Source organism: Phoca vitulina, unplaced genomic scaffold, assembly GCF_004348235.1.
Source record: "Phoca vitulina isolate PV1807 unplaced genomic scaffold, GSC_HSeal_1.0 scaffold6, whole genome shotgun sequence".
Lineage (NCBI taxonomy): Eukaryota > Metazoa > Chordata > Mammalia > Carnivora > Phocidae > Phoca > Phoca vitulina.
In genome coordinates this window covers 52,019,869-52,035,542 of record NW_022589709.1, presented here as the reverse complement: position 1 = coordinate 52,035,542, position 15,674 = coordinate 52,019,869, and the positions used below count along the sequence as shown (strand labels likewise).

Genomic DNA, 15,674 nt, shown 5'->3' with positions numbered 1-15,674 from the left:
ATTACCAACTAATATCTTATCTAGCACTTTTACTTGTTGTATATACCTTCCTCTTTCTACCAGTTCAATATAGCAAAATTACATACTTCATAAAAGGCCAATTTCTTAAATTTCTCACTAATCTAGAGTTCCTTGTGTAACGATTATTTATGGCACACTACTCATCTTTGGTGATATCCAGTTTGCTAAACATTATTCTGTATCATAATTTCTTACTTTATAATTCCACCTTCAAAAACTTTTTGGATCTGATTAGTCTTTATTTGGCACTTTAAAACTTTTTTGTTTAGTTTTATAGTTTTCTTCAATTTGAATACTTCCTTCCCTTGCTTTTACATCTCTATTAGCTTCTTTAATTTTGCCAAGATCTTTCAATTTCTCCTTCAACCCTTACTTACCAAAGAACTATTTGGCTTTAATTTTTTAAAATCCAGCAATGAACATTTTCACTACCTTGCAGTTTTTCCTCTGAAAATATTAAACCATGAAATTGTGGATATATTTCCCTATAGCCAACCTACAAGAGTAACAGGAATTCCATTCATTTGGTAATTAAAGAAGTTCTACAAAGTTTCAGGTATACAAAGTCAGATACCTAGGGTGAGTTGGGACTACAGACCCTAGGCAAACCAATTCTAAAGACATTACTATTTCATTATACCAAATATCTCTACCTACCTAATTCCCAAAACATCTTATCTCAGTAAATGCAAAGAAATCACTTCGTTTATCTTCATGAAAGAATCATGAAATGTTGATGAAATATTAGTAATATAATTTTAAACATGCTACAAAGAAGAGGAATACACAAACCAAGTGAACAGATGAGAGAGCAGAAACAATCCCAAGTACACACACAGGAATGTAATATATAATGAAGGTGACATTTCAAGCCAGTAGAGAAAAGCTGAATTATTCAACTAATGGCATTAGAATATACAGTCATTTGGAAAACAATAAAAAGCTAAATTCCCACATCATTCCTTAGACTAAAATAACTCTCATAGGAATAAAATTCAAATGTAAATTTCAGATGAAAATATAGCTATGTATTATATTATAGTCTTTTAAGTGGTAAATACTATCTAAACATAACTAAATGCAGAAGCCATAAAGGAAAAGGTCAGTAAGAGTAAGTAAAAAATTTTAATTTCTGTAAGGCTATAAAAGACTATAAAACAAGGAAAGAATACGCAAATGACAAATTGTGGAAAGTATTTGCAACAAATATGACAAATGGCCAATTACCATGTTATCAGGAGCTTCTATAAATCAATAAGGAAAGAAAAGAAAGAAATGAATAAATGACTGGAAGAGGAAAAAGAAATATAAACGGCCTATAAACATATGAAGTTACTCTCATAAATAGAAAATGCAATTTAAAATATTAAGATATTATTTTTATCTAGCAGTTTGACAAATATTTTAACATCTGCCAAACCCAACTTCCTCAATACTTGAGGGTATGGGAAAATAGGCACTCATACATTACTGGTAAGAGTGAAAAGTGGTACTCTTTTGAATTAAGTCATTTGACAGTAACTATTAACAAATTTTAAAATAAATGTTTGTTTCCACAACATTTGCAATAAAAAAAAATAGATATAATCTAAATGTCCAAAAAGAGGAAGGGAGCAAATAAACAAGATATGGTACATCCATACAATTCAACAGAATATAGTAGTTAACACCCAAGTCATGCTAAAAGAAAACAAGGTCGAGATTTAATATGATGCTATTTGTGTAAATAAAAATGAAGGATATAAACAAATAAATACTTGGAAAGGCATTCAAATTATTTGGAAGAACAAAACAGAAATTTAACTTTTTATTTCTTGAATGCAGGACTAAGAGCAAAGAGAAGCATTTACTTTTTAAACCTTTTCATGCCATGGATCACATTTTTTTACCATGAGTATTTTATTTAAAAATAGAATTTTAAAAAATAAAAAACAGTTTAAATACTCCAAAAACACTACTTTTGATTGAAAAAATACAACTAACATATATTGAACATCTACTATTTGGCAAGTTTTGTAGCATGGACTAGGTCTTAAGCAAATAACAAACTAGAGTAATTCAGAAATTCAACACTCTTTATACATTTACTCTACATACAGATAGCTTATTTTTCATAAAATGAAGAAGTACTGTTTTTTTCCTCACTCACTCACTCACAATCCCTTTACATTAAGAATTATTTCCAAATAATAAATTCTCCCAGGAAATACTTTATTCTTTGAAAATATTTCACCCAATTTATCATCACATAGCCAAAGAACATGATTAAAATAAATTAAGAATGACTTAATTGTTAAACTAAAGTTAAAAGTGAATTTAACAATGAATTAGGTTCTATCAGAAAAGGTGGGCTCAGACACCAGGTTCACCAACAAGTAATATGTTAATGGTTACAATTCTTCAAGTCCAGATTTCTTCACATATGAATACTGTCAATTTTATAAGGGTGCCATGTGAGCAAATTCAACATTGACATTTACTTTTTGTCTTCCGAGATGAAGTGATACATATAATAGCCCATACTTAAGAAAAGCGAAAGATACCTATTTAACAGAGAAGATTAGCATTACATTTCTGTAATTTAACTCAAGTGCATGTTCTATTTGTAAACTTCACTGTGAGAAGTTCACTGAATTCAGTTATATTCTGTAATTTCCTTGACATATGTAACAGTGAACCTTTGAACCCACAGAGCAAGGAAGAGACTGAAAGTTGAAGGGTTTCAGGAATATAAATGTTTGTTTTCTCCCTACAACCTGTTTTACTGTATCGAGGGCTACCACTCAGAATCTGTTGCCTCATTCATATTTTTACTTTCTCTATCACTGCTTAGCTTACTGAATACCACTAGGTCCCTTCCTCATCTCCTTTCAAATTGTATCACTTTCCTACCCATTTCTTTGACCATGTACCACAATGAAAGTTCTGCATGCAAATATAGGTATAACAACAACAACAAAAAAAACTACAAAGAAATAACAAGTTGTTTTTTTCTGAGCAGATGCAATATAATTGTTTTTTTTTTTTTTAAGATTTTATTTATTTATTTGACAGAGAGAGGCACAGCGAGAGAGGGAACACAAGCAGGGGGAGTGGGAGAGGGAGAAGCAGGCTTCCCGCAGAGCAGGGAGCCCGATGCGGGACTCGATCCCAAGACCCTGGGATCATGACCTGAGCCGAAGGCAGACGCTTAACGACTGAGCCACCCAGGCACCCCAATATAATTGTTTATTAAAATTTTTTCTTTTCCTTAAATAAGCCATGCACTATCACCTCAGTTCATAACTCAAAACAGGGTAACTATATTTAACTCTATAGAAACTAACATAGTACTCTAGGAATACTAATAGTAAACAATAAAGATAAAATTTCATTCCTCCCATTTTCACATCAACCAACAATGTATTTTCAAAGAATCAAGTGTAATAACTAACAAGCATTTGACAATATGCAAATTTGACACTTCAAGATTAAAAACATGTTTGCATCCATTATTCTGTCCTCTAGCATAATAATCTATCTCAAGGGAAATAAAACCCCAAAATACAAAACTATACACAACTTCAAAATACACCATATAATGTACAACATACAAGTCAATACTGAGCTTTTTATGTTCAAAGTTTCTTTAAAATTTCTTTCAATTTAAATTTCTTTAAAATTGTTCCCAAGAATGGAGAGTAGTAGTTTCATTCTTAACACTTACAAACAATTCCTCTGCAAGTTTTTCCAACTCAATATCCAGCTAAGTTTGTTTTCAAACTCTGAATATACATGAGGGTAGAATGTATGAAAAATAAGAGCAAAATACTGTAAGATTTTCCTCAAATGTGTAACATAAACATATGTAAGTCAGATTTAGAAATCAACACAGACTCAAAGTATACTTTTCACTTTTATAAGCAATATAATTTCTATCCTGTGAATTCTCTTTGAATGTATCAGTAAAATCTATGGTTAGGTTTTAACATACCCATTTCTAGATTTTCAGTACAATACCACCCTTAACTGACCTTCACTTAACTGACCTGCTTTAGTCAACACCTTTTTTTGCTCTTTTATTAAATATGCCATGGCACACTGACTATTCTCAACTTATATGCTATTTTTAGCATATTTAACCACTTCTGATCCCACAGGTTGAGTTATGTTTAACAAATCAGTTGGTTGTTCCCAAACCTGTTTATGCCAGTTTACCTGATGTGGTCCTTACATAATTAATATTACATAAGTCTATGGAATACGGATGCAAAACGAGAGTTGTTTCTATGTAAACTAAGTTGAATGCAGACTAAGTAGAATGACTCAATAAAGGTGAGTCATTCTTTAAAAAGGTACTGAATTAGACAAAGATGAGACATCTGTAAAATATTAAGGAAACCATAAAAAATCAGAAGAACCTATACTTTGGGTTTTTCAAAACTATCTTTAAGTTTTTATTCCACTTTAGAGAAATCAAAACTGGAAATTGCAAATCATGCATTATGGATATAGTTTACAAGAACAACTTCTCTCAATTCCACATTCAAAGAGATGGTGTTAACATTACATCAAAAAGCTGGCAAATGAATATAGATTTAAGTATTTTAAATTAAAATTTTTAAATGTTAAGATACATTTTTTTTTGTTTTCTGCTTTAACTTCTTCAATAACCTGCCACGTAACTGTCCTAATCTCATCAGATATGAAGTCTTCAAATACATTTTTTTCTGAATCTCTTAAGGGCTTGCTATAACAACTAGAAAAATAGTATCTGTCTTTATAAAATAACTTTATGGAAAGAAGTATTAGACTCTATGCTCCACAAAGGCAAAGATCTTTCTCTCTTATTCACAGATATATCCAAGCCGCTAGAACAATTCCTAGGGTACAGCTGATGCTCAATAAATACTTGTTGAATGAAGAAGAGGAACTTACTGTGATGACAGCCTTGCTAAGACAGATGGATCCTCTGCAGCCATACTCTGTCTCGTCTTCAGATTTGTAGTAACTCAGAGTATTATTTTTTAAAACTACCCAACGATCCTGCCACCCATGAATGTAGTTTGTCCACTGGAGGTAAGGGGGTGGGGGGGTGGGAGGGAAAAGGAAAACAAAATATAAAAGTCAGTATTTTAGAAATCCAAACTTTCTGAAACAGCTATCAATCTAATTTTAAAACCAAAATGTGAAAAGTTCTAGCTTAATTGTAAACAGTATAAATGATTATAAAAAGTGAGAAGCTGAGATTTTCTAGATTGTATGATTTTCAGTAATTTTTACAAAATTATTATATTTTCTTCTTTTTAACATTTGAGGAATAAAACTGATGCAGAGTTCAGTTAAAAATTCTGCTTTTGGGGCGCCTGGGTGGCGCAATTGTTAAGCATCTGCCTTCGGCTCAGGTCGTGATCCCAGAGTGCTGGGATCGAGTCCCACATGGGGCTCCCTGCTCAGCAGGGAGCCTGCTTCTCTGTCTCCCACTCCCCCTACTTGTGTTCCCTCTCTCGCTGTGTCTCTCTCTGTCAAATAAATAAATAAAATCTTAAAAAAAAAAAATCTGCTTTTTTTGCGTGTCTTCATCCTCCCCTCCTCACCAACTTCATGACACTTAAGATTGTTTTGGTCTCTACCATAATTAACATATTCAATAGAAAAGTAAGTTTGGTTTATAGCCTCTCATTCTCCTACGCCAAGTACTGCATGAAGCTTTCAAATCAACAGAAGTATGAAGCTAATCATGGCCTAATTCTACTTTTGTTTAAGTTGTTCTTATGTGAACATGTATGATATTTATAACTCCATCCAAGCAAAAATACTAGATATTAATCTTTAAGTCTATATAAACTTTACTTTTTTGTCCATAGAACTCGATACTAATATTAAAAATAGTTAATTCATTTTCCAAGTTTCTCTGAAGATCTATTTTTTAAATCCAAGAGTAATAATACAACTATTAAAAAAAAACTGGTTTTCAAAAACACTTGAATTATCAGTTTCTAGTGCCTATAAATGGTTTCTGTGTGGCTGAAGTCTTGCTGCACACTGCAGATCACAATCAATAAACTTGCAAAGCCAGAAATGCAACCTCTACGGGAATTCTTGATTTTGTATATTTTTATGCTTTGGGGGTTTTATGTATGTATAGATAATTCCAAAAACTAATTCCAACACTATCTGCCAAAAACTAATTAAAAATGGACTGTCAAAAATATACCGCATTGGCTCAGGCTCTATACCCATTGAGAAATCTTTACTTTTCTATTCCCTACTCAGCATGTTTGAGACAGTTCAGCTCTTAAATCTTCTAAGGCCCACCATTACGACCCTTCACTGAGAGCTCATCCATGCTGGCAATTTAACACATTCTTTCCCATGAGCTCCCTAATCACCATTTCCTTATTTCTAACTCCCTATGACTTACCACCACTTATACACTGACTCGAAACAACGATGGTTACATACAAAATCGCATTCATCTCCTCCAATAAGGTGCACTTTCTTCCCTATATTCCTATTTCCTTTGCTATACTGGTATTTCTGCAGTCAATTCAGATTCAAACCTGGCTGAGTGTTCCTGTATTGTATGGACAGAGTAGTGCATATAAAATCAGATAGACTCTATTAGTTACATAAGGAGTTTCGACAAGTTATTTAACTTTTCCGAGCTTTACTTTCTTTGCTTGTTATTTGAATGGCTGAAAAAAATCATGAATACCCCTACTATATTCATAAGAGATAATGTTTCTTGTCAATCTTTACAGCCTGTCATCAACTCCTATTCATCTTTCCTTCATAGTAAACCCTTAAATTTGGCTCTTCTCTATTTTCAATTAGTCCAATCAAATTGTCAGATTACTAGACTCCTGAGAAGGCTTAACAACCTTACCTCTAGCATCTTTTGCATTTTCTTTCATAACTTGCACAATCTTATTTACTTATTAAGCACATTGGCTTACTTATCTTACATATTAATCTCACTGAACCACTAGCTCCAAAACTTACATGGACAACTCCCCATTGCCTATAATACAGATTGTTTAGAGTGGTATACCTTAATCCTACCTCATTTCCAATTACTGCCCCTCAGAAGGCTGGTAACTGTGTGACTGCGGTCAAGTTATTTATCCTCTGTTTCTTTGTCAAACTCTACCTTTTAAAGTTGTCAAGATTAAACAAGAATAGACTTACAACACTGCCAGGGACACAGTATTTTCTCAGTTGGAGACAGAATTATGCAGAACTAATGAAGCTTAACCTTCAGTGCAGTTCACTAGAACAGACCTCTTGCAAAGTGACAGAATGGGTTCCAGCAATTGTGTGTCCATTTTTTAAGTTTTTTTCTTATAGAGGATCCAATAAATTAGATAAGCTTCAAGACCCTTTACTTATTAGTAAATGTTAGCTTCTGCTAGAAGGCAGATTTTTGCCTTTCTCATAACATTCCCTCACTCTTCCGCATCTAACAGAGACAAGGCAATATGCTATACACAGAAGCAGATCAAAGATTTATGGTCCCAATAGTCCAGCGAGCATAACTTCAAGAGGAAAACAATACATTTAGAGGAAGAGTCAGAACAAGTTACAAATAAAATACTATGGGAGCTCAAGGGAAGGAGATCTAAAATGGTTGGCAAAATACGAAAAGGCTTCATGCTAAGAATAGAGTTTGAGATAAACTCTAAAGATGGGGGCTCCTGGGTGGCTCAGTTGGTTAAGCAGCTGCCTATGGCTCAGGTCATGACCCCAGGGTCCTGGGATAGAGCCCCCGCATTGGGCTCCCCGCTCAGCAGGGAGTCTGCTTCTCCCTCTCCCCCTCCCCCTACTCATGCTCCCTCTCTCTCTCTCAAACAAATAAATAAAATCTTAAAAAAAACCAAACCTCTAAAGATGGACAGAATTTCACTCAACAGTTAGGTATGTGGAGAAATAGAAGATAAGGTAAACCTTGAAGGATGGAGAGAATTCACAAGAAGCTTGACGACATTTATTTTATCCAGGCTTAGTTTCTCTCAAGTCCCACTAAGGCATGAATCTTTTCCCATCAATATCCATCCCGATATTTGTTATAACCAACTAGAATTATTGTCTCTCCAGTATTCGTGGAACCTACGTGCTTAAGAAGTGATTCCATAGGGGCGCCTGGGTAGCTCAGTCGGTTAGGCATCTGCCTTCGGCTCAGGTCATGATCCCAGGGTCCTGGGATTGAGCCCCACATCAGGCCCCCTGCTCAAGGGGGAGTCTGCTTCTCCTTCTTCCTCTGCCCCTCCCCCATGCTTGTTCTCTCTCTCCCTCAAATAAATAAAATCTTAAAAAAAAAAAAGAAGTAATTCCATAGAAAATATGCTTCATAGATATTTCCATGTATTTTAAATTACCATACAGAAAAAAAAACTCTGGATTGGTATATTTCTAATATAAGTTTATCCCCTCCCACCATTCCAAATTCATTCCATTTGGGAGGGGAAGAAACAAAACACATTAGTATTGAGACTTATCTACATTACTCAATTGAAGGAAAAGAACAGTTGCTGAGTTCTAACTCTTTTTTTTTTTTTAAAGATTTTATTTATTTGACAGAGAGAGACACAGCGAGAGAGGGAACACAAGCAGGGGGAGTGGGAGAGGGAGAAGCAGGCTTCCCGCTGAGCAGGGAGCCCGATGTGGGGCTTGATCCCAGGACCCCGGGATCATGACCTGAGCCGAAGGCAGACGCCTAACGACTGAGCCACCCAGGCGCCCCTGAGTTCTAACTCTTGTATAAATTATCAGGTGAATACAAACGGATCAAAATATATACGTACTTTAAATTTTAAAACATGTTTTCAATATAAAATATTCTTTTTTTAAAAAAAGATCTTTTTAAATTCATTTGACAGAGAGAGAGAGAACACACACGCACAAGCAAGGGGAGCGGCAGGTAAAGGGAGAGGGAGAAGCAGACTCCCCACTGAACAAGGAGCCTGACTCAGGGCTCGATCCCAGGACCCTGGGATCACGACCTGAACCGAATGCAGACGCTTAACTGACTGAGCCACCCAGACATCCTCAATATAAAATATTCTTGATTAAAAAGCTTCCAGAAATCATTATATATAACCATACATTGTTAAATTTCACAGAAATTGCCTTCATAGCTGTTAACAAAAATACCAAAAACTATATTCCTGTTGATTCTACATATGCAGCAACATCAAAGTTATTTGCCTACCACAGAAGCGATCAGAAAGTACATTTCTCGACATTTAAATATCAAAGAGATAGTTTTCCATTTTTTGTCATATGGTATACCTACTATACTGCTCTGCAAACAGTGAATACTCAGAGAGCTTTGGGGACTCTTTCCACCCATCACCCCTCAGCCCCCCAAAAGAGTAGTATCAAATAGGTCAAAAGTTCAGCCTGTTTTATAAAATACCACCACCAGAGTACTAGTTTGGAAGTCAGCTTTCATTTAATGAGAAAAGTGAGGAATCTACCAGAATTGAGAAGCAAGGAACACACCTGAAATTCCACCTGAAAATGTATAGCTCCTACAGAATGTGTTCAATACAGATTTCTAAACTACAACCTACATTCAATCTAAAGAAACCCTAGGGAGCTTCACTTTACTGAAAGGCTTTCACTGCAATTCCAATGATCACAATATCAAGACACATCATGATTTTTCTGCTATGTAAATGAAAGTTAACACTTGTAAGTCTTAATTCTGACATTCATGTCTTACCTAACCCCTTTTCACCACTTTCTAAAGATAACAGAAAAACCTAGTATGACAATTCCACAATAAATGTCCAAATGCTTAGCCAAAATATGTATACTGGAAGCAGGGTGGTTTCTTAATAGTCAGTGGCTGCACATGATCTTGTATCTTATGACTAGCTTGCTGAGGGACTGGCCATTTCTAAAACTTTAACAGAAGAGAGAAGGAAGTAAAAAAGGCAATGAGGATCTTCTCATAGCAAAAACTTTAAACGAAGAAACAAACAAGCCCCAAACCATGTACTATCAAAAGAAAAAAATCATCCATCTTCTCTCCTAAAAAGGGGCTCATCCACTTTAACTAATTATAATTAGCCTTACAGTCCTACTACTATTCTGCTTTGCTAAAATTTTGAAAAAGCGTTTTTTAAATTTTCAGGAAAAGTAAGATGTGTTTTCCTTACTCTGGCCCTTTGCAAGAATATTTTATTATTAATAGTTCTCTTCTTCCTGGACTAAAGGTCGGCCTCTATTCTGACATGTTCCAAGTTACTATGAATATTTCTTGTACCTATCACGTGTCGGTTCACTAGCTCTTTTCTGAACTGGGGAAAAGGATGAGGGGAAAAAGTACAAAAGTCCTCCTCACTGAGACCTCTCACTATATAAAACTTGGCATAGTTTACCACCTCAGATTTCCGCACCATGCCCAGTTGCTCCGGCTACTGTCTATACCGCCGCATCCACAGAATCTTACAAACCTGCTCTGCATCTCTGGACTAACCTCGTTTGAAAAGGTCCGATATGTACTGCTCCCATACCCGGTCGTTCGGACACCGCTGTTGCCCAACCCGGATTCCTACACCCGGGACAGATGTCGCCGAGTCCCAAGTCACGGTGCCCATCCTACTCCCAAACCGAATCCGGGGTTGGGACACGTCTTCTCCAGTCTTCGGCCGCCACCCCCGGGCCCAGGGCAAGTGAACAGGACAGTCCCCTCCTCCCCCCCACCCCCACCCAACCCTGGCACTCCTGCGGCAGTACTCAGCCCCGCACCCAGGCACATTCCGCATCCCCCGCCCCGGGACAGTCCGTGACTCCCGCCCAACCCCACCCCATCCCCTCAGCGGCTCGCCTCGCGGCAGGTGGAGTCTGAGGAGGGGGCCCTCGGACCCGCGGGTTGCTCACCTTGCTGAGGACTCCGCAGCGCTCCACAGGCGGCCCGGACTCCGTCTCCGGATCCTCCTCTGAGCCCGACGAGTTCCAGCTCTGGTTATCCGACATGGAGGCGCGACAGCCGAGCAGGAGACTGGCCCCCGCTCCCTGACCTACGCCGGAGGAAGCGTCCAGTACCCGGGGTGAAGGGTCGGAGGATGGCGAAGGGAAGAGTGGCCGCTCCGGCGCAGGGGGGAGCTGGAGGAGGGACGAAGTCCGGCCGCTGCGCCCCCGCCGCCGCCGCCGCGCCTGACACCGAGCGGACCGGGGAAGGACGACAAGCCGGCCTTTCCAGCCGTCAGCCGCCGCCGTTGCCGTGACCCCTGCGCTGCGCCCGGCGCCACCACCCGAACTCAGCCCCTTCGATGCCAATCTCAGAGAAGGAAAAGGAAAGAAGGGAAGAGAAAAATCCAGCTGCAGAAACCCAGGTTCACTCACACCTCCGCTACCGCCGCCATCTTCCTGCCTGGCCCACTATTTACCCTCCCCTCCCCTTTCCCCTCCCCTTCGTCCTCCCATTCTCCCCCTGCTCCCCGCCCCGTCCCCCTCCCAACGTCTGACGAAGCACGCCGAGGGCTGGAGGTCCCCTCCCGCACCCTACCTCCGGTTCTCCCGGGTGACGCAGGGTGGAAAGGTGGGAGGAGCAGAGAAAGGAGGAGGGATGGAGTCCCCGTTCTGTTGCATTCTGGGAAGGACGCTGCTCCGTCAGTCGCGCAGCTTCCTGGGAGTTGTAGTCGGAATCCTGAGGCAACCGGTGAGTGTTCCGCGCCCGGAAGGCTGTCGCCTTAGGGACCGGTCAAGTGGTGGGTGGGCTTCGTTTGACAGTTGTGTGATCCGTCCCCTCAGCCACCCTTCTATCTCTGCCTAGTGTGTTTATGACGAACCTGCGGAGCTTGCGGGCCCGGACGTGAGATAACTCTGCTGAGGATGCCGGGCCTGCCTTCCAGGGCTGTTTCCTGAAAGCCCGGGAGCATCTTGCCACTTTTCCGGGGTGGGAGTGTACCGGGCGCTTCTGCCTCTACCGCGGGCCAGTGGTTTGCGACGTCTCAGTGAAAACGGGGTTTCTTTCCGCCAAATTCCCTCTGCAAATGTTGAAGGTCTTTTTATTTCGCTCTTTAGAAGTTAAACTTCAAACTTGGTGTTTCCCGCGTTTGGAGGAAGAATTCTCAGTCCCTTCTCACCAGAGCAAGCATTTCGTATTGTTGATTGTTACAGAGTGTTCATTTTGTTGGTAGTAATTTTGAAGATGTCAGAGAATAAATGACTTTTGAAGAATTTTTAAAGTAAAATGAGAATGTAAAATGATAGACTGGAGTTTATTCTAAGTTGTAGATGAGTACCTTCCCTAAAGCCAGGTTAACCATATCTACGGACCTATCTCTGTCAGAGATAGGAAAGGTTGTGGAGTAGAAACTTCATTGTATAAGAAAAACCAAAATGCAATAGTCTTACTGAATAATAAGAGATTATGCAATAGGAGTCTGGCTTTAAGACTAGAATTGAATTAGTAGAAAGAAAGACCAATAGAAGATCTAACGGATCTTTGTCTATTTTTGCATAAATTATAGGGACAGTTTTTATTGTGAGATCTTTAATTTGTAGCTTCAGTTCTTTCTCCTCTCGTTTGCTACTTTTACATCTTGTCAATTTCCTAATAATTGCCAACAACAAAATTCGTTATTAAACGTTAGAAAGAGTACCTGTGTACTGCAGTGGCTGGAGAATAGGAGTGAAATTTTGAGTCTAAGGAAAAAGGCACAGTGGCCGGAAATAACTGGTAGCGATAGAGGCCAACTTAACTGGGATCTTCAGGAAAAAACAGAATGATGGGAAGTGTCTCTGAGAAGTACCTATGATACCTTTTCGTTCCCCTAGATTGATGCTTATACATGCTGAATCTGTTGTAAATAAGTTACAGATCGTTTTTCCATTGTGAAATCAAGTAGTAATTGATAATTGAAAGCCATACAATGAATAAAACCTTGAGATAATGCTTTTGAAAATACTTTGACAACATGTTAATTAACATAATCCCAAGGTTGTCATTCAAAAGAGAAAAAAGAAGAAACCCACTTAGCGTGTTTTCCTCTTTATTGAATTACTAAATTATATCTTTAGAATTTTGAATACTGTAACAATTAAGTTTTACTTTCCCTTTGGTTACCTAATATGGTTAGATGTAATATTTGATTCTTTTGAGCTCTAGGTTTTAAAAGGACATTAGTCTTAAGGAAATGATTGTGAATTGTTGAGAAATCCACTTCATAATGTGATTTAGAATCATGGGAGCATAGTATATATTTATATTGAAATTGAACTTTCTGTTGTCTTTTATGCATTTCTAAGTTGTGTGTGGTTGTAACCACCAGCACTTACATCTCTGAGGTTCCCACTTAGTAGGAAATTGCTTCACTGTAGTAGTCTGTTTCTAGCTATAGGGCTGAGGGAGGGGGCATTCTGAGAAAAAAATCATTTAACATACATGAAAATCCCATGATAAATGTTTAAATGGATGTATTAGACTGCATATATTATTTTGTTCCCTAGAATGTGAGTTCCATGGAGGCAAGAATTTTAAATTTTTTTCATCCATTTTTTTCATAACTTTTTTCTATCCTTAGTCCCTAGAGTAGTACTCAGCACATAGAAGGCATTCAATATAATTGGTATTATATTCTAACTTTCAGTTAATAATTTAACAAACATACAACATCCAGGATACTATGCTGAAGACTGGGTGATTTTAAGATAGTAAAAAGTTGAAAAGGGGGCGGGGGGCAGGGCTCGGCCTTCCAGGAGATTATAACAGAAAACAATGTAAGAAAAGTACAAATGTAACTTTAATAGCTGAACTAGTGTTTGAAAGAAGGTAACCTTTTTTCCGACCACTTGACAGTGACAAACCCTGTTTTCTAACCCTGTTATCTAATCCTTCTCCTGGATCTTTGTAGGCCCCTTGCCCCAGGTCTTTTTAGTTAAAAACAATGGCTATTTGGAATTCTAAAGAAAAAGGGATTGTCCTTGTTTGCTGATCTCTTTCCACCAAGTTATCATGTAAACTATTCAAAATAATATAAATTGATAGACCTTTTTTATAACTTGTTACTGTGTTTATGACATTCAGCGTGTCCCCTAAATGAAGTTCAGAAATTTAAAAAATGTAAAAGCTACTCTTCAAGCCTCTCTGCCTTTTCAATTTAACCAGAACTACTTGACCCTTTAAATGCATTGTTTCCCCTGTTTTGAATACTAATCGATCATATTAGCTTCTCTTCAATGTTCCTGTGAGGCCTGTTCAAGAACTGCCACTATGGTGATTCATGTGAGTTCAGAGTGAGCAAGCAGATAGTCCCTGGGTATGAATCCTAGCTGGCTTCATCCTTAATAATCATATGAATTTGGATGTGTATTTAATAAATACTAACTTAACAAATAGCATTATTAGTTTAACCAGTCGCTTTTTATCATATATATCCCAACTGTTGTGCTGTTAAATGCATTTGTAAATACATATTTGCATAAGTATATCAAAATGGATATTCATTTGTATGGTGGTGAATGCATCTATGTCCATGTCCGAACATGTAAACACTAGTTTCAGAAATGTAAAGGACTACAAGAAACTTGCATGTTTTCATCTTTTGTGATCTTATACAGAATTATTGTAAAATACCCTTACAAGTGTATTCACAAAACTGGATACACTATGTAAAGTGAATACAGGAATATCGAGGTGATTGCTCCCCTCAGTATCTTAATCTCTTGTGTTGGTGCAAAAACAGATTGTATTTCACCTATCTATGATTAACATCTGGCATGCTTATCTTCCAAATTAATGATTTTCAGTTAAACTTAGATCTTAACAGGTATATTCATATCTAGTGTAGGCACCCCAAGTTTACACAAGTGTCTATGAATGAACTTTACAGGATCGTCAACTTTCTGAAAGAAAAGGTAAGCGATTCAGCCAGCAAAATCGAGTGTATTCAAGAATAGCAGAGGAATTGCAATTTCGGACAAGCAGACCATGGTGAACCATAGGCAAATCTATAGAGAACAGAGGAGAGCTTCACTTTATAGAGGAAAGGAGGAAGTTGGGAGGGGTTATTTTGAACAAAAGTTCATTGGAGGAAAATGAGAGTTGGAAGTGGTGGTGGCTTCTCATTGGCTGCAGGCAAGGGCAGAAAGAAGAGAATATATGGGTCTGATCCTGTCATCTTGGGGAAGCTGTCTACTTCAGTGTCCTATGCTTCATTTCCTGGAAATCTTTAATTTGAGGTCAGCAGTTGATGTGCAGGTCCAGTCAGGGTTTGGAGCTTTCTTTAGATGAGACACATGAATCTGGGAGTCAACTCTTGGAGTTTAGTGGCCCAAGGATGGTCCATAACACTTGATAAGGGCCTTTCCAGTGTGGTTGAAGAGAATCTTTTTGGAGATGTCTTGTCCAAGAAATGAAATCCCCAGGTTGCAGTGTGTGGTGTTGGAGGGCTTCACCTCCTGGGAGTGTGCTGTGAAAAGATTGTCCTACTAGAGCATGATTATTTTGGGGGGATGTAATTCGGCCTTTGCAATACTGAAATATATCTCCTTTTATTAGGTGCAGGTCAAAAGAGGTGGAAGCTAGAGGTAGATAGCACTCAGTAATTATTTCAAAGGCTGAAAGTTTATGAGTTCTAAAGGGTTGGATCTGAGATTTAGGACCATCAGCGATATTTTTGGCCAAGGGAGTTGGAGGGTTTCCACAAATTTTGCCAGTT

At 38.1% G+C, this 15,674-nt stretch overlaps 2 protein-coding genes across 5 annotated transcripts in view; one reads left to right on the top strand and one right to left on the bottom strand.

The window, feature by feature from the left end:
* The window catches only part of CERT1 (ceramide transporter 1), a 112,725-nt gene extending 101,335 nt beyond the window's left edge, over nucleotides 1–11,390 (bottom strand). Inside the window, exons 1-2 of one of the 2 annotated variants that reach the window (XM_032404182.1) lie at nucleotides 10,891–11,390; nucleotides 4,939–5,073 (exon numbers count right to left, since the gene is read on the bottom strand). In XM_032404182.1, coding sequence (XP_032260073.1) covers nucleotides 4,939–5,073; nucleotides 10,891–10,986 — 231 coding nt within the window. In that variant the 5' untranslated portion in view covers nucleotides 10,987–11,390. The remainder of the gene's footprint in view (nucleotides 1–4,938; nucleotides 5,074–10,890) is intronic. The other variant, XM_032404181.1, reaches the window with a different exon arrangement.
* Nucleotides 11,391–11,559: 169 nt separating this feature from the next.
* POLK (DNA polymerase kappa) overlaps nucleotides 11,560–15,674 on the top strand; it is a 66,400-nt gene continuing 62,285 nt past the window's right edge. For 2 of the 3 annotated variants that reach the window (XM_032404177.1, XM_032404178.1), the window contains exon 1: nucleotides 11,560–11,671. The gene's annotated coding sequence lies outside the window, so the exon portion shown is untranslated. Of the gene's footprint in view, nucleotides 11,672–11,700; nucleotides 11,721–15,674 lie in introns of those variants that run through there. The other variant, XM_032404180.1, reaches the window with a different exon arrangement.